The sequence below is a fragment of the Gopherus flavomarginatus genome, chromosome 3, assembly GCF_025201925.1.
Source record: "Gopherus flavomarginatus isolate rGopFla2 chromosome 3, rGopFla2.mat.asm, whole genome shotgun sequence".
NCBI lineage: Eukaryota > Metazoa > Chordata > Testudines > Testudinidae > Gopherus > Gopherus flavomarginatus.
In genome coordinates, this window is record NC_066619.1 from 242,263,051 (window position 1) to 242,281,154 (window position 18,104).

Genomic DNA, 18,104 nt, shown 5'->3' on the forward strand with positions numbered 1-18,104 from the left:
ATGGGGTTGGCCTGGCACCCACATAAGGCTGAAATTAGCATTATGCATCCATTTTGAGAGAAAGGCACCATTAACAAACAGCTACTGTACCAGTTTCCTTACGCAAGTACCAGCCACATCGGCCTCTAAGCAAGCTAAGACTGTCAAACTGTGAAGTTACTTGTCTTCTCCACAGCTTTCCAAGCTGAAGTACACAACTTAAAGCTTTTGGCTGGAATTTATATAGATTACTTTCTAATATCGCAAACTGCACTCTTGTCCTTCTGGTTAGCACAAGGTACAGTGCACGTGTCCTATTCCTACTTCTGCTACAAGCTTGCTGTGTGACTTTGGACAAGTAACCATGTTTTAAAGCCTCACTTTCCCCGTCTGGAAGAGGAGATAATGCTACTTTCCCAAATCACCTAGGTGATGGGAGGCATAATTCATAATTACTTGCAATGCACTGAAATCTTTAGATAGAGAAGTGCAAAATATTATCATAACTAGGGCTCTGCCAAATTCACGGTCCAATTTGGTCAATTTCATGGTCATAGGATGTTAAGAATCATAAATTTCATGATTTCAGCTATTTAAATCTGAAATTTGATGGTGTTGTAATTGTAGGGGTCCTGACCCAAAAAAGAGTTGGAGGAGGGGCACACGGTTATTGTAGGGCGGGTTGCAGAACCGCTAACCTTAGTTCTGTGCTGCTGTTGGTGGCAGAGTTGCTTTCAGAGCTGGGCAGCTGGAGAACAGTGGCCGCTGGCTGGGATCCCAGCTCTGAAGGCAGAGCTGCTGCCAGCAGCACCACAGAAGTAAGGGTGGCATGGTATGGTATTGCCACTCTTACTTCTGTGTTGCTGCTGGTGGAGCACTGCCTTCAGAGCTGGGCACCTGGCCAACAGCTGCTGCTCTCGGCCACCCAGCTCTGAAGGAGCGCAGAAGTAAGGGTGTCAATACCACGATTCTCCCCTAAAATAACCTTGTGAACCCCCTGCAACTCTCTTTTAGGTCAGGATCCCCAGTTTGAGAAAAACTGGTCTCCCCGTGTAATATGTATAGTACAGGGCAAAAGACCAGATTTCACAGTCTGTGACGTATTTTTCATGGCTGTGAATTTGGTAGGGTCCTAATTATAATGGATCAGGCTGTGTTACTATTCAACATGAGTAAAGGTACTTTACACTAAGAAGTCGATAGGACTGCTTATAGCATAAGATTTTATTCAGTGCAAATAAGGATATTCCAATCTAGTCTTAAATGTGTTGGAATCAAGGGTTCAGTTTTAGAGTAATCTATGATTGTGGTTTTTATTGTTTCTTTTGGTAAATATTTAAAACATAGCAAGAGTTCAATACAGCAGGTCAAAATTAACTCAGTTATCAAATACGGGCTGAGTGAAGTCAGACCAATTTTTTTTTCTTTTTTCTTTGGGAGTGGGCACGGGGAATGCAGATTCTGCTACATTAAAACAACTTTTGTGAATTTCACTCAATTGTTTCAATTGGGGGAAAAACATAAATGTTTCATTTTTTTATATTTGTGAGAAAAATTATTTTTATTCAAAACAGCTTTGTGTTTTGAGATTTCCTGTAATTTTATTTTAAATTTAAAAAAAAAATTGAAAGGTTGAAATCAAAGATTGTTTTTAAACAAAACAAAATTTTCCTTGCCTTTTCAGAATTGCCCATGAACTGAAAAAATCCATTATTGGCCTAGCTCTAGAAGAAATATATATGAGAACAATTTTACAGTACTTCCTTACATAAAAACTAAAATGAATAAGTATTTTTCTGATATGTATTTTTAATAGACCATCGTTATCTCCAGATCATTGCTTTATAATGAAACTCCAGTAGGAACAAGTTAAGAGCAAAACTGATATTTGAAGCAAAACCACATCACAATGTACAGAGGGCGTATTTTCACAAACTACTTTCAGTGTTTTGAACTTGCTTACTGAATAAAAACACATCAAATGGTATAAACAGGCTTTTGGATTCACTGAAGGAACCAGATTCTGTTCTCAATTACCCTCCTGCAATTCCATTAGCTTCAACTGGGTGAATAGGTAACTGACAGTAGACTTTGGCCAACAGTATAAATCTATTGCTACTGTATACACTTTTATAGATCAATGAAATCCCCTTCAGGGCAAATAGTTGATAAATTATTCCTATATCAATTATACCTGTGCACACTGCAATATCCACATAAACAAGGTATTTAGTCCAGCATTTCCACAACTGAAGATATTTTGTATTTAGATTCTATTATTGACTAAGACTCATACTGGTTGAAGCAAGCAGATAAATATATTTAGTATAACAGTAAAAAGTTACTAGAAAAAACTCATTCTGAATTAGGATTTGGTGTATAATATATGTTTGTTCAATTTTACTTTTTTTTTTTTTTTTTTGCCATTCATCTCATGTTTTCCTCCCGTTTTTTCCTTTTTTGGTGGAGTTTCTTTCTAAAATCAATTTAAGGACATTTTTTTTATGGTCAGGAATGAAGTTAGAAACTTGAAGCCTCACACTGGTATTTTGGAGTTATAAATCAACTGGTCTGGTGTCACTTGCCTATCTAACAGTGAATAGACAGACATGCTCAACAACTTTGCTGTCCAAATATCTTTTCCCATTAGGATGAAGTTTATTAAAAGTGAATGTCACATACTGTATACTCAGCTCCATGGCTGCAACTATGGTTTAAAATCAATGGGAGTGGCACATGTGTAGCTAGGGGCAGTGGACCTCAACTGTATCAATTTGAACAGTGTCAATTGTTTATTTAGACCACTGTGAACACCTCACTTAATAAGGTGATAAGAGAGGACTGATATTGATAGAGAAAAGCAATTTGAGTGACTTCTAACATTAAGTTGTACATGAATTCCACCATTTCAAAAATATAGGCTATGCTTACCTTGCCCAACAGCAGAATGTATTGTTTCCATGTCAATTTTTGTCTTTGACCTTCCTGGTGTACTCAGCATTTTTTCCCAAACCAAAGTTACATCTTTCAAGCACGGAGTGATTTCTTCATAATCAAGTTTCAGACGCCTGTTCAGCAAATTGCTTTCAGAAGCTAGGAAATAATATTAACAGTGTACCAGTTAAGACTGTACAATACTATCAAACAGATTCACTTACACAGCGCCTTATCATGCAAATATCCATGCTGATGCTCAGGGCCGGCTCCAGGCACCAGCCCAGCAAGCAGCTGCTTGGTGTGGCCAACGGTGAGGGGTGGCATATCCGGGTCTTTGGTGGCAATTTGGCAGCAGGTCCCTCACTCCCTCTAGGAGCAAAGGACCAGCCGCCGAATTGCCGCCGAAGACTGAAGTGGCGGCAGTAGAGTTGCAGATTGCAATCACGGCTTTTTTTTTCTTTTTGCTGCTTGGGGCAGCGAAAACCCTGGAGCCGGCCCTGCTGATGTCTGTCTATATAACTGAAGATGTAGAACTTTTGACAAGCACCGTAAGAATTTCAGAATGCTTTTTTGTTTTAAACTGTTCTAGTTGTGCAGTTCTGTTGAAAACCATTCTGTTAAAATACATTCTGCATGGCAGCTCAGCTGAAGAGTCTCACAACTAGTAAAATCTTTAAAATGGAGAGAGACATTGAAGATGGTTAATGAAATAGGCAAAATATCAAAATCACCTTTAACTTTTTCCTCTTCATAAAAAGGATTTTGTGTAAACAAGACCAAAACTGAATATGAGATATAAAAATAACATAGTCTGCCTCTTTGTAAGCTACTCTCCCTTTCGATTCAGAATTATTGAGGAGTACTGCTATTTATTAGGAGTACAACAACGTTACAACAGAGCACATGCCATAATAAAAGTCTGTGGCAAGTCTACCGAGAATTTTAGGGATAGCTTTTTTAACAGGATTTTGAAGGGATCAGGGAGTCAGTTGATTTTGTTGGAGGATGGTGGTGATACAGAGTCTTTGCACGTGTGAGAAAGTGAGCAGAAGCACTATTTTGAGCATGTGGAGCCTTGGGGACACCCTAGAAATGTGAGAGAGACAAGAGGAGATAAAGGGTCTGTCTATATTGTAGACACCTGCTCTGGCTTGTGGGGCTCGGGTTAACTGTGGCATCAGCAGGATCCTACTGCCTGGGCTGCAGCCTGAGCCTGAATGTCTACATTGCAATTAAACAGTCCCTTAGCCTGAGAACCTTAGCCTGAGTCAGCTGGCACAGGCCAGCCGCAGACTTATGATAGCTGTGCAGGCATACCCAAAGAGGAATGAGGATTTAAAGTGTTAAAAAAATTAACTCATTAAATCCCAAGCAGCCCTCCTGAATTGAAACCATGTTTAAAAAGTAGTGTCATAAAGTTTCCATCACTCTAATGACGTTTGTGTGATATATGCATAAAACCTCGTTGCTGTGACGATGCATTACAGTGTATTATCATTCTGAGGACATATTATTACCATACATCATAAGACTACTGGCACTTTGGTGATTTAATACCATAATACTTCATCAAAACAACACTCCTATTTATTACTGTGTTGAGACAATCTAAGTTAAAAGGACAAAGTAATTTTTTAATAGTTTAACTCTCTTTGTTAAAGCTGTTTATACAAATTTAAGTTGTGTTTTCCTTGCTGGTTTTTCCTCTCTCCCATTTGCTGTAGCTTGTATATTGAGAACAAAACTTTAAAAAAATAATTAATTTATCTCTGATCATGCCAAAATACTTTGTGTAACAGCACTACTGACTGTGTCATTACAGCTCTGGGTATACACCTCTACCCCGCTATAATGCGACCCGATATAACACGGGTTCATGTATAGCACGGTAGCAGCGGGGCTCTGGTGGCGCTTTAAAGGGTCCAGGGCTTTGGCTGCTGCGGGGAGCCCTGGGCCCTTTAAATCCTGCTGGAGCCCTGCTGCTGCTACCTTGGGGCTGTGGCAGTGGGGCTTGCTGGCGATTTAAAGGGCCTGGGGCTTCAGCTGCTGCGGGGAGCCCCGGGCCCTTTAAATCACCACTGGAGCCCTGCCATCCCTACCTCAACGCTGTGGCAGCGGGGCTCCACCGGCGATTTAAAGGGCCTGGGGCTCCCCACAGCGGCTGGGGCCCAGAGCTCTTTAAATCATCACCAGAGCCCTGCTGCCACTACCCTGATATAATGGGGTTTCAACTATAACGCGGGAGGGATTTTTGGCTCCTCACGACCGCGGGGTAGAGGTGTAGTTTGTTATATAACTACTGCCACTGAAGTCTTTAAAGCATTGATTTTTGTGGGTCATATGAAGCAAGGGCTATTTTTCAATTTGTCAGAAAAGAATGGTAAATTGGATATAGTTAGAAAATTTTCACCTTTAAATTACATAACAATTCAGGCCCTGATCCTGCCAGCCTTTATGCACGTGAACAACTCAGTGGAATTACTTGTGTGAGTTAAATTATGAGTTTTTGCAGGATCAGGGCTGTTTAGTTTCCCAAAGAACCAATTTGTAGACCTTCTGTGACATTTCATTAATCTAAATAACCTAAATCCTTGAAATTTATTTTAAATTTTTTTTTGTTCCTAAATCCATTTTAAGGTAACAGGTTTCCTAGAAAGTAAGTTAAAGGCATCAGCAGAGACTTTAATCACGGCAGTGTTTTCCAGGGCAACCGAGCACACCTTATAACTTAGTTTACTGGGCCTCAGGCAAGCAAAAGTAACCAGTGAATCCAGCTGTTTTGTTTCACATCCCACACTAGTATGATATACTCTTCTAGAACGCTTTCTGGCCTTAGAAGCACAGATTGCAGCACTGAATACTGAATTCAGACTGTGTAGGGAAGATTACGCAAAGTAAACAGTTATGCTCATATGGCAATCTGATGCACAAGACTGAATGCCCACTTCTGTTTCAACTATGCGGTTTTTCCTCCTCCCAAGTTAACTATGTAGGAATTTACAAAATTAAAAACAAAAATGCTTCACCTTTACTGGATATCATTTTAATGACCACCATTTTCCAGATAGATAAACCAAGTCATAGGGACATCACAGATTAGATTTACAAAGGCATGTGCCTAAGGATGCAGACAGGCACCTTACAAAAACACCTAAACAAGTTAGGCACTTAACTCCCATTGAGTAAGGTGCCTAACCTGCTTATGTACATCTGTAAATCCCACTGGGTAAAAATACCTTTATAAAGATAGCTCCAAGTGACCTGCCAAAACCTTTGATGATGTCAAATATGAAATTGCTTAACATTAATCTTCCGATAACTGACTGCCATTATGATGAGAACTAACATGAGAATTAGTGGTCTAGTTTACTATATGCTTCTAATCTCTGTCTGTTACCCTAAACTTTCTGATAAAGACCTCTATGTTTCCTTAAGATTGATTTGTTTTAGGATTTGAAATGATGCATTCTACCTAGAAAATATTATTTAAAATGCTTGCAAGAGGTCGCTTTTTTCGTGTTTGTCTGTTTCCAAGTCACAGTTGCCAACTTTCACGTGGTAAATAAGCACCCAGTCTTTCACAATAAGCCAAAAATCAAACTAATCCCATTTCAAAACAAGGCCAAAACAAGCCAATCCCTAAGAACCCCAACACTCTATGTGACTAGATCCCCCCCAGTGTGCAGTCTGGGATTGTGGTAGGCTCGCTGTGCACCCCTGAATCTCTCCCTCCCCCCCTTGTCCCTGCTTGCCGGGAGCTGATCAAAAAAACAGACGCAACAGGCAACAAGCTACAAGCCAAAAACTAGCCAACAAGCAACTCACAAGCCAAGTAAGACAAAAACAAGCCTGATTTCTGCATTTTTTTTTGTGCAGGTTTGGCATGTCTGTTCCACATATCCACCCTGCTATGCCAAAGGTATGGTTAAAAAACCCAAACATAAATTTTATCCAGAAATTTCTTTTAATATACCAGAGATTTGATTCCGAGTAAAGAAATAATTATTTATTACTTTTTAAATAAAGTGAAACAGACTTTCACTTTACACTCTATAAGGCATTTTAAACAAAATGACACAAGTCATGTTTATTATTCTGCCTTTTCTGGCAGGCTCAGTGCTGGAATTCTGCTTTTGGTACCACCTCTGCCTTTAAAGTCAACTGTTACTGGTATCCAGTATTTCATGCCCAGGGTCAGGGCCAATTGGGGAGGGGGGGGAAGAGGGGCCATTTGGCCTGGGCCTCAAATTCAAAGGGGGCCTCAAATTTAGACACTTGTTAATTTTCTGGCATTTGATAAGTTCTGCAACTTGTTTTTATTTGCATCCCTATCGAACCAGAAAAGCATTTGTTAAATAAAAAATTATTCAAATTATGGCTCACTCTTTTTTTGGTGCCTTATTTTGTTTTCATGTGTTGTCTTTTTTTTTTTTTTTTTTTTTAAACTATGGCTAGGGTCCTCAAAAGCTGGAAGTGGCCTGGGCCTCTCTGGACATCAGAGAGGGCCTGCCCAGGGTCATATAAAGTTGGCTCAGGAATGGAATTACAACCACAAATCAAAGAACACATCTACATGGGGACTTTTGGTGAGAAGCCATGAGAGGAGTGAGTGAAACCAGGATACAAAAAGAAACCCTAAAGATTAAAAGAAAGCAATGCACCTTTGTTTTTATAATGGTTGGCTGCACATTTAAAAAAAAGTCTGACTCCTTAACTTCTCTTCTTCTCTTTCCTCCTCTTCACACTGCCATCATGACTTTTACCTTCAGTACTGCTGAAAGCAAGGCTTCAAAGAATCTAACCTCCTGTGACCTCACTCTTCAATTTCTGCAGTCTGGAGATGTCCCTCCTTCAAATGCTGAGACTTTTGCAGTGAACGTGAGCAGTGCTAATGACAAAAGAGGTTTGTGCAGAGAATAACATACAAATAATGTGATTTATTCTCCCCTAGGTCTGCTCCCCTACCTACCAAAGGGAGGGAGCTCCAGACTGAAGGGAAAAAAATGGTCTGTTGCTATGTTAGCCAGGACTTCTCCTTTCAGATCAGTGTTTAGACTCACTGGACTGGTATGTTCAACAAATATGCAATATGTAATTAGAGGTGAGCCAAACTACTACAGCAAAATTAGAATAGGGTATTATACATGTTGATCTTTCTGTAGGACAAGAATTAGGCACTCTCGGGCTAAACAAATTCAGACATATTGTGCTTACACTTCTATTGAAGTGTGATTTATCTACACATTCTTGTTAGGACATGTCATAAGTTACACCCTGATGTTCCAACATCTTTTTTACTACTCTATGCTTAAACATTGAATTAAAAGAATTACAGCACTAATGGTATTATAGTTATGTGTCAGCTTAGAAAGTAACTCTATAGCTCTAAATAAATGCAACTCCACTCAATAGAAGAGCCAACTTGTTCACATTTTCTTCAAGTAAAAAAGAATATTATATAAAAAAAAACCATAAAGCCCCTGCTTTTCCTACCTGAACATAATTTTAAAATAAGCACCACAGTGGCAGGTTACATTAGAGCTGATAGGCAAACTCACTGTAGTCACTTTTTGTTTATCTTTGCAGTTAACAGTATTATCTGGTCCTTGAACATTTGGAAGCATAATTTTACCTTGCTGTTCAACGTACAGAATGCCCACGGAAGTGGTATGCAAAGACTGAGGGTAGGATATACCCTCAGTAAGTGAGAACACCTGGACAGCAACAGTAAATATTTAAATGTTCAATAATGTATCAGGAGCTAAACATGATAAGTAATTAATATTATACTGCACATTTAATGCTAGCACTTTTAGTGCTTAATTTAGTAGTAGTCAAAATGAACGTATTCTGTGCTTATTGAAACATTATTGCATATTAAAATATTTATTGTAAGTTCCCAAAGATGAAAACCCCAGAACATGTGGCTGATAAAAAAGCAAGCCTGCTAAAGCATGTTCTCATCTGCTTTTCAAAACGTGTCACGGGTTGGTTCCATTATATAACAGCAACTCAGAACACTTCTTGAAATTTATCCGCCTGTTAAGGAAGAAGAAAAAGCAATTCCAAGATGTATGTGCTCCTTTTTCTTTAAATTCATAGCACACACCCAAGACTTGTTTCTTTAATTTATTGACAAGTTTCAAACAAACCTATTTTTAGAGTATTTGTGGTTGTTTAGTAATTAGTGTCTATTTTCTCTGGACAGAGTGGTGATCAACATCTGACTAAGCTTATTTTCTTACTTTTCATAGATATAAAAGTGTCACACAGTGATTTAACATGTTATCCGTGGGTTTCATGTGGGTTTCACTTTGAAGGTGGAAGAGGCAAGAAATAAATCATCGGCGTATTTTAAAAAAAAAAAAAAAGGAAAAATATACTTTTTAATGTTAACTCCTCTAAGAACAGAAAAAACCTTAGGTTCCCACATGTTCAGAAATTCCCACAGCAAACTGCATAATACAGCTACCAGCTAAAGTTCTAACTGTAAGTTTTAGAAATCTGCCTGAGTTGGGCTTTCACACTACACAAAATCTTTCAGGACTGGCACAGACCTCTGCCAAACCAGCCTTCCCTGGGTTGGGCTAATCTTTTAAGACGAGACTCTCAGGCTAGGCTAGGTCTTTCAAGACTGGCGCAAATCTTTCTTGTTGGGCAGGCCTTTGCCTGAGCCAGGCTTCCAAGCTAACTTCAGTCACAGGCTGACTTCAGAAACTGGAGCAGGAGTTTGCCTAAGCCAAGCTCCCAGACTAGACTTGACACTTTCAAAGCTGGGACAAGCTTTGTAGCTCCTTAACCCCACCTCTATTAAACTCAATCCATCAACCAATGACTCAGTCAATGACCACTGCATCACAGCTATCCAGGACACCGGATAACATTGTTAAAAGTGACTTAAGTACGCAAGTCCCATTTTCAGAAGTGACTTGGGCTGATTTTTCAAGGGCACAAATGGCACTTAGGTGCCTAACTCCCACTGAAAGTCAATGGGAGTTAAGTGCTTGAAAATCTGCCCCCAAGTCAAGACTGAAAATGGGACTTCTGAAAATTTTACCCTAGGTCTCAATTCTTTGACTTTGTAGTGAGACACCAAATTAAGTCAACTTGATTTAATGTCAACAACCTGATCCTTAAAATGAGAAGGGCTAATAATGGAATGATGTAGATTCTTTCTAAAAAAGGTAACACAAGTACAGAAACACAAGTAGATGCTTAAGGAAATACAACACAGTGCACATCATAAAGGGCAATCATCCATTCAGATTTCAAGGTACCACAGAAACCTGGACCCAGGTTTCACTGTCCCCCAAGAGTTTTAGCTCAGCTTTGAGAGAGGATTCCATTCAGGACTACTGCAGCTCCTACAACCCTAGGCCTCTTTCTATACAGTTGTCTGCCTTGATAGACAACCCGTCCTCTCCACACATCTTAGTCAGAGATTTATCTAAGGGTGGGTGCCAGGTGCTCCCTCCCTCAGAAGTCTTCAGAGGATCATCATGGCCACTCTAACCATTAGTGTCTTTGACAGGGCTAAGAGGTCCTCCTCCTCCAAATCCCAAACGGTCTTTGGACTCCCTCTCATCTCACCTCAAATCAGAGAGGTGTGGCCAAGCCAACAAACAAAGTTTAAATCTTGGGCTTTCTGTAAAATGGAGGACATGGAGAATAGGGAAAGAAATGAATAGGAAGGCCAGAAACCTCATCTATTTAAGTAACCATTAAAGACATTTATAAAATACTTTAATAGTGGTACTTCAGTCTATTTAAATTAAAGAAAATATACATAAAAAAGGGAGTCATAAGTGCTGGAGATGATGTGAGGGAATAGTGACCTTTCTGCATATATGGTGGGAATGCCCTAAGTTAACAATGTTTTAGAGGATAAACAACAAATAAAATTTTCAAAATAACTAAAGTTAGGTTACCCACAGAAACCATAATGATTCTTTTAGGTTACAGTCCAAAGGAGGTTACTGACTGAGGGAAGGACCCACTGATAACACAATTACACTGCTAGCAGACAGATATAACATAGCTCACTTTTGGAAAAGAACAGGTCCCCCCAACATTAGCATCATGGAGAAAAGTATAGGGAACCCTTTAATGGAAAAATGACACACTTCTGTGCATCAGGATTAATTAGATGCTGCAGTCTTTTGGAATTTGTGTAAGAGGTTGACCATACACAAATAGGTCTATGAAAAAGGTAACAAAACCAGGTTATGCATAAGATTTGGTAATATTTGTATGGACATTTCATGTACATTAAAAATGACAAAATAAAAAGATTAAAAAACAATTAAGCAGACGAGAAAAACTCTACTAGCATGAAAAGCACTTAAGTCTTACTATCTTATCTTAATTTCTAATACTTTATACACTTCTACCCCGATATAATGCAGTCCTCTGGAGCCAAAAAATCTTACCACGCTATAGGTGAGACCATGTTACATCGAACTTGCTTTGGCCCCCCTGCTCCTTGTCCCCTGACTGCCCCCCTCCAGAGACCTCCATCCCTAATCACCCCTAGGATCCCACCCCCTATGCAACCCCCCTGCTCCCTATCCCCAGCTGCCCCGCCCCCTATCCACCCCCTGACAGGCACTCACTGGCAGCGGCGGGAAGCAGAGCAGCCCACTCCCATCCCGTCCCACTCCACCAACTTCCAGCCGTGGTGCTGCGCTTCCCGCTGCCGGTGAGTGCAGGGAGGTGAGGGAAAGGACACCCCCCGTACTCACCTGTGGTGGGAAATGGAGCTCTGCAGCCCCAGCCCACTCTGTTTTCCTTGCCCTGGCCCCAGCTGTGTTGTGTGTGTGTGTGTATGTGGGGGGGGGGGCGTTAGAGAAAGGTCCCACACTCACTGGCAGTGGCAGAAGCAGAGAAGCCTGGCCACAGCCCGCTCCACTCTGCCAGCTCCCAGCTGCGGTGCTGCGCTTCCCACTGCCAGTGAGTGCGGGGAAGTTGGGGAAAAGACGTCCCCCTGTACTCACCTGCAGCGAGAAGCGGAGCGCTGCGACCTCAGTCCGCTCCGATTTCATTGCCCCGGCCCCAGCCATGTCGCTGGTGTGTGTGTGTGTGTGTATGTGTGTGTGTGTTGGGGAAAGGTCCCGCATTCACCGGCAGCGGTGGAACCGGAGCAGCCCAGACCCAGCCCACTCCACTCCGCCAGCTCCCAGCTACGGTGCTCCGCTTCCCACTGCAGTTGAGTATGGAGAGCGTCCTTTCCCCAACCTCCCCACATTCACTGGCGGTGAGAAGTAGAGCGCCACAGCTGGGAGCTGATGTGCTGATCCACGAGAGCGCTGCTTTACCGCATTGTATGTGAATCCGTGTTATATCGGGTCACGTTATATCGGAGTAGAGGTGTCACTGTTTTCTGATCTTCCTACACAAAATGCACAGTTAACATTATATTACACAGTTTCTATTATGTTACTAAGTGTCTGCATAATGTGCGCATAATTGTCAGCACCATGGTAATCGGTATTTCACCCACAGATTAAAGTACAAAGCCAACTCCTTGAGGACTCTGTTTAACTCCTAGAACAGCTTAACAGGATTTAGTGAATGACCAATATTTAAACAGTCACCTGTGCATCAGAATATACTAAAGAGGCAGTTCAGAAGGACAGCACTGAGCTTCTTATCAGCACTTCCAGGAACCAGTCTAAAAACATCCAATGAAATGGCAACAATGAAGTGGCAATTAAGATAAAGTAAATAAGCCATAGGTAAAAGATTAAGAGTAAATGATGGAAAGAAGGAAACATCATACATAAATAAAGAGGATTGGGAGAGACAGTGCTAGATTAACTTATCTATATTGCTTCTAAAACATTTTAAGACCTGATCCTATTCACCATGAAAGCTTCAATACAAACCAAGAATACATAATTTGTTCTCCATCGGATCTAATCAAAATTTTTACTAACCTTGCAACTTTTGATTTTCCTTTTCCATTCTGAGGAGCAGAATCTGTTGAAGAATGGCTTTCTGCCACAGTTCTCGAAGCTCCCGAGTTGTCCGTTTCCTGTCTTCTTTCACTGGCCCAAAGGGGCCATCTTCACAAACTGGTTCTAATGGGGACCTAGGTGGAAGATCTCCCAATTCAGAGTAGTCTTTAAGAGACAGAAATGAGCATTACCCATTTAGGTTTCACAGTCAAATAAAAGGGCACTTTTTCAAAAGCCTGCTGCCACTTGTGCACATGTAAAAAATGTACTATGTATGCATCTAAACTTTGCAAGTGCAAATACTTGTGTGCACTTTAACCCATGCATAAGCAGCCTCAATAGTCTAAACACCTATCTAAGTGCAAGTGGAACCAATGGATTCTGTAGCTGCAAGTGTTAATATTTTGTGTGCAGGTGCTTAACTATTGGAAGTACTGCTGTAGGTATTCGAATTTCTGAAGCGCACAAAGAGATATATTTGCTCTCGCATGTGTACAGAATTTTGGGCACTTGTGTCAAGAGAATGCCTTTTGTAAAAGGGAATCCCTTTTGTAAATCTATCTTATGTTCCCAGGATAGGGCTACATTATTTAAACAAGGCATCTGTATTGGAAACCTAAAACTCGGAATTTCATGCTTAATTAGACATGTACTTGCATTAGGCCCATATCTGTACCTTCTATCTACTCAGTCAGATTCAGGCTCTCTTTCCTTGACATCAGATCAATTAAAAAGAAAACCTGGCAGGTACATTTTCACTTTCTTGATGACAAAAATGACTGTCTTAGGTTTGACTGAGATCTGTCATTAAAGCTCTGATTTCTTAATGTCTCTTGCGGGGGAAGAAGGGGAGAGGCAGAGGGGTAGGAAATCCATGTCTTTAGGCATGGTTGTTATCAAATGTGAATTTAAAGTCTCCACACTCTTAACCCATCTTTATTCTTTATTCAGGTGTCTCTCTCTTATCCAGTTTGAACACCATCCAATCCAAACATGTTTAATACAGGTGCTGATATTGGCCATTTGTATCAATGGGAGTTTTCACACACTGACTTCAGAGGAAGTAAAACTAGAGAAATATGGGCCCGATTTCCACCTTATGAAATTTCAATTCCAGCATTTTATTACTGACAATATCTTTCTGTTTCCCAGTATTTCCTGTCTGTTGGAAATAGTGCTGAATACCATTCCGCAGTGGTTAAGAACTATTTTATCTCATAGTATGAGTACTGTACTTGTACCATATAATCCCGTTTCTTCAATGAGCTCTATGTGAGCAGACCACATGCAGCCCCATTGACTCTGTGTAGGTGCAGGATTCCAGCACACAACTCATCTTACTGATGGGTTAGAAATTCTAATCAATACACCACATGAGATCAGATGCACTAATTACTAGGCCAGACAGTTCAGGATGCTAGCTGTCTGTTTATTTTACATTTGTGCAAATAAAATATGGGACTCCATCCAGGCAAAATTATAAACAGCCTAGTATCAATTCCATAGACACCACAGATACAAAACACACTTCTCCCTCCCTCCCCTTTTAAAAATAGGCTTGGTAACATAAAAACATAAGAATGGTGTAACGTTACAGCCTATACGATTTTATAAAAATATGTTAATGAGTGAATATAATGTAACTGGAATATGCTTCATGGAAAAGGTCTCTTGTAAGGTAACATTACAAAGCTTATAATCTACTGAGTGTACTTATTCTATTTGTATAAATGTAACACTCTTGTATCTGAAACTAAAAATATGAAATAAACTCTGAGGGCCAACTGTAATTATGCAAAGTGTGGACCATTAATGGTGGCTTGGAATCTTGATGACTCCCATTAACCAGGGCAATTGACTGGATGGCTCTGTTTGCAGGCAGGCCTTCCTGTGAGTCAGGCTGGGAGGAATGAAGGCTTGAAGTCTTGCAGTGACATGTGATCATGTCACCTGAACTGGAATCCATCTTTAACCTGATGTCTTTCCATGGAGAAGGAGGAGGTGGGAACCCAGAGAGGCACAAAAGAATTCCTGCCTTATGTAAAAGATATAAAAAAGGATGGAACAGAACAAAGGGAGGAGAGGAGCCATCATGAAGAATCCCCTAGCTACCACCCGAGCTGGAACAAGAGCTGTACCAGGGGAAAGAATTGTGCTCAGGCCTGGAAGATGTCCAGTCTGAGGAAAAAACTTACTGAAACATCTCTAAGGGTGAGATTATCTGTATTCAGTTTGATTAGACATAGATTTGCACATTACAGGGGGAGGAATAGCTCAGTGGTTTGAGCATCGGCCTGCTAAAGCCAGGGTTGTGAGCTCAATCCTTGAGGGGGCCATTTGGGGATTGGCCCTGCCTTGAGCAGGGGGTAGGACTAGATGATCTCCTGAGGTCCCTTCCAACCCTAATAATCTATTATTTCATTTTATTTTGCTTGGTGATTTACTTTGTTCTGTCTGTTACTACTTGGAACCACTTAAATCCTATTTTCTGTATTTAATAAAATCACTTTTTACTTATTAATTAACTCAGAGTATGTATTAATACCTGGGGGAGCAAACAACTGTGTATATTTCTCTATCAGTGTTATAGAGGGTGAACAATTTATGAGCTTACCCTGCATAAGCTTTATACACAGTAAGACAGATTTATTTGGGTTTAGACCCCATTGGCAGTTGGGCATCTGGGTGTTAAAGACCAGCACACTTCTGTGAGCTGTTTTCAGGCAAACCTGCAGTTTTGGGGCAAGTAATTCAGACCCTAGGCCTTTGTTGGAGCAGACAGAAGTGTCTGGTTCAGCAAGACAGGAGTCCTGAGCTGGCAGGGAAAACAGGAGCAGAGGTAGTCTGGGCACATCAGTTGGCAGCTCCCAAGGGGGTTTCTGTGATCCAACCCGTCACAAACGACCATACTGGATCAGACCAAAGGTCCATCTAGCCCAGTATCCTGTCTTCTGATAGTGGCCAGTGTCAGGTGCCCCAGAGGGAATGAACAAAAGCTGGGAATGGGTGATAGGGGATGGATCATTTGATGATCCATCCCCTATCACCCATTCCCAGCTTCTGGCAAACAGAGGTTAGGGACACCATTCCTGCCCAGCCTGGCTAATAGTCACTGATGGACCTATCCTCCATGAATTTATCTAGTTCTTTTTGAACTTTGTTCTAGTCTTGGTCTTCACAACATCCTCTGGCAAGGAGTTCCACAGGCTGACCGTACATTGTACATTTTCGTCTTTCCTTCTCTTCCTCCCAACTAATACTCCAGATTGAAATAAATTAATTTACCAAAGAACAAACATAGCATAAGCAGTAGATGGGCCAGATTCTCTAATACCTCCCTGCCCATGTCTCTCAAATCTGACCTAGAGGAATTTAACTTATAGGGTTGAAACTATAGTTCAGGCACATGCAGTCAGTCCTTGACCATTTGGCTGAGACCTCCAAGAAGGGAACTAAGGGTGATGATGGTAGAGATTTTTGGTGATGTGCAAATTCTCCCTTAGGAACCTGACAATAACATAGGCCTCAAAGAAGAATTATGTTTTCATGAGGGACCTGTTGGTGGAGTCAAGACATAGACCAGGTCAAGGAGAGGGATCAGAGCATAATCATTAGCTTTATTGTCAAATCTAGTTGCATGCTGCTCAAGTTAGTACTACCTGGAGGTGAAATGGGAAGCCCAAAGGTATACCACTTTTACAGCACCTTTATCTGGAAATATCAGAGTTCTCTAATTTATACAGGCTTGTATCAGCCCTACGGCAGCACTTATGCCAGCAAAGGAGTGTTGCTAGCACCTCTCCTACCCAACGCACTCCCTACGCCAGAGGGAGCGGAGTTGGCAGAGAAATGGCTTTGCCAGGCAAAATTTCACCAGCTGCCAATTTAGGGCAGCTTGCAGCTCTTTTGCACCGCTGGAGTGACTCAAAGGATCTGTAGCAGAGGCCAGAAACTGGCCCATTACTTCTCAAAACTATAAAGACATTAAAACCACATACTTATCCAATGCCTGCTAACTAAAGCTTTATAAACCAGACACTTCAATAAATTACAGAAGCATATGCTAGCAACTGAAAGCTAGTATGTCTCAAAATTAGAATATAAAAAAATAGCTAAACTAAGCTTGACATAGAAAACACACAAACCTTAACTGCATAAACACAGCACCAATACAATTCATAATACAGTAAGATGAATACCAGTTCCCAATGTAAATATTCAGTTATGTAGTCACAAACCCCTACAACTAATGTAAACAGAACAACATTCAAGAAGTGTTTGTTCTAGCTTCTAGCTTTTCTGTCATGTCATAACCTTTACCTTTCACCAAATTTTTCACTTATGATTGTGTATTTAAGTACCTTTTGCAGTAAGTCAAGCATGCAAATAGTCCACTTAAAAAATTCATTATAGCAGAACTCTTAAATCAGTCACAGAAAAAAAATTCATGAGAATAAAAGAGGAATTATTCTTTATTTTTAGCAAAACATTGAACAATATTGTTCCTTACTAAAATAAGTACTTACGCTTTTTTTTTTTTTTGGTAACTCCTGCTACAACAACATCAGTAATTAATTTAATCTGTCAACTCTCTCTATATAGATTTGATTCCACGGATGTATAGCCATTTTATGTCGCTACACTGATAGACTCATTAGCCTTGGATGCATACAGTATCTAGAGGGAAAATAACTCATTTTCTCCGCCATGTGCCATGTCTCCCATGCATAGTTGTGGTTGAAAATATACATCTCTTTATCCCAAGTTCCAACTATAAGGCCATCTCCATGGGACTTCTCCCTTCAGCCAAACAGAATGGCTGCACACCCTATCCCAAGGGAAGAGACAGGTCATTCTGTGGCTACACATGCAAGGAAATACTCTGCTCTAAAAGCAGTAAAGTGGACTCAAACCCTACTCTACCCAGTCAAGGCCAAATACATCTGTGCATACTATTTCAAACTAGCTCCTAGGGAGGGGACATTCCTGAAAACAGAGATTCTCAATGGTAGTTCAGAGGGACACTTTTTTAAACATATATATCATTGGCTACCACTGCAACATACATTTCAAATTAAAAATACAAAGGTTATGTGTACACTGCAATTAAAAACCCACAGCTGGCCCAGGTCAGCTGACTCAGGTTCACAGGGCTCAGGCTAAGGGGCTGTTTAATTGTGCCATAGACACTGGGGCTCAGGTTGGAGCCTGGATTCTAGGGCCCTGTGAGGT

General features: G+C 40.7%; 1 protein-coding gene across 10 annotated transcripts in view; it reads right to left on the reverse strand.

Annotated features, from left to right (window-relative positions):
• Window positions 1–18,104, reverse strand: part of TBC1D1 (TBC1 domain family member 1) — a 191,815-nt gene that overhangs the window by 36,267 nt on the left and 137,444 nt on the right. For all 10 annotated transcript variants that reach the window (XM_050947342.1, XM_050947340.1, XM_050947338.1 and 7 more), the window contains 2 exons: window positions 12,852–13,037; window positions 2,911–3,072 (listed from right to left, as the gene is read on the reverse strand). In XM_050947342.1, coding sequence (XP_050803299.1) covers window positions 2,911–3,072; window positions 12,852–13,037 — 348 coding nt within the window. The remainder of the gene's footprint in view (window positions 1–2,910; window positions 3,073–12,851; window positions 13,038–18,104) is intronic.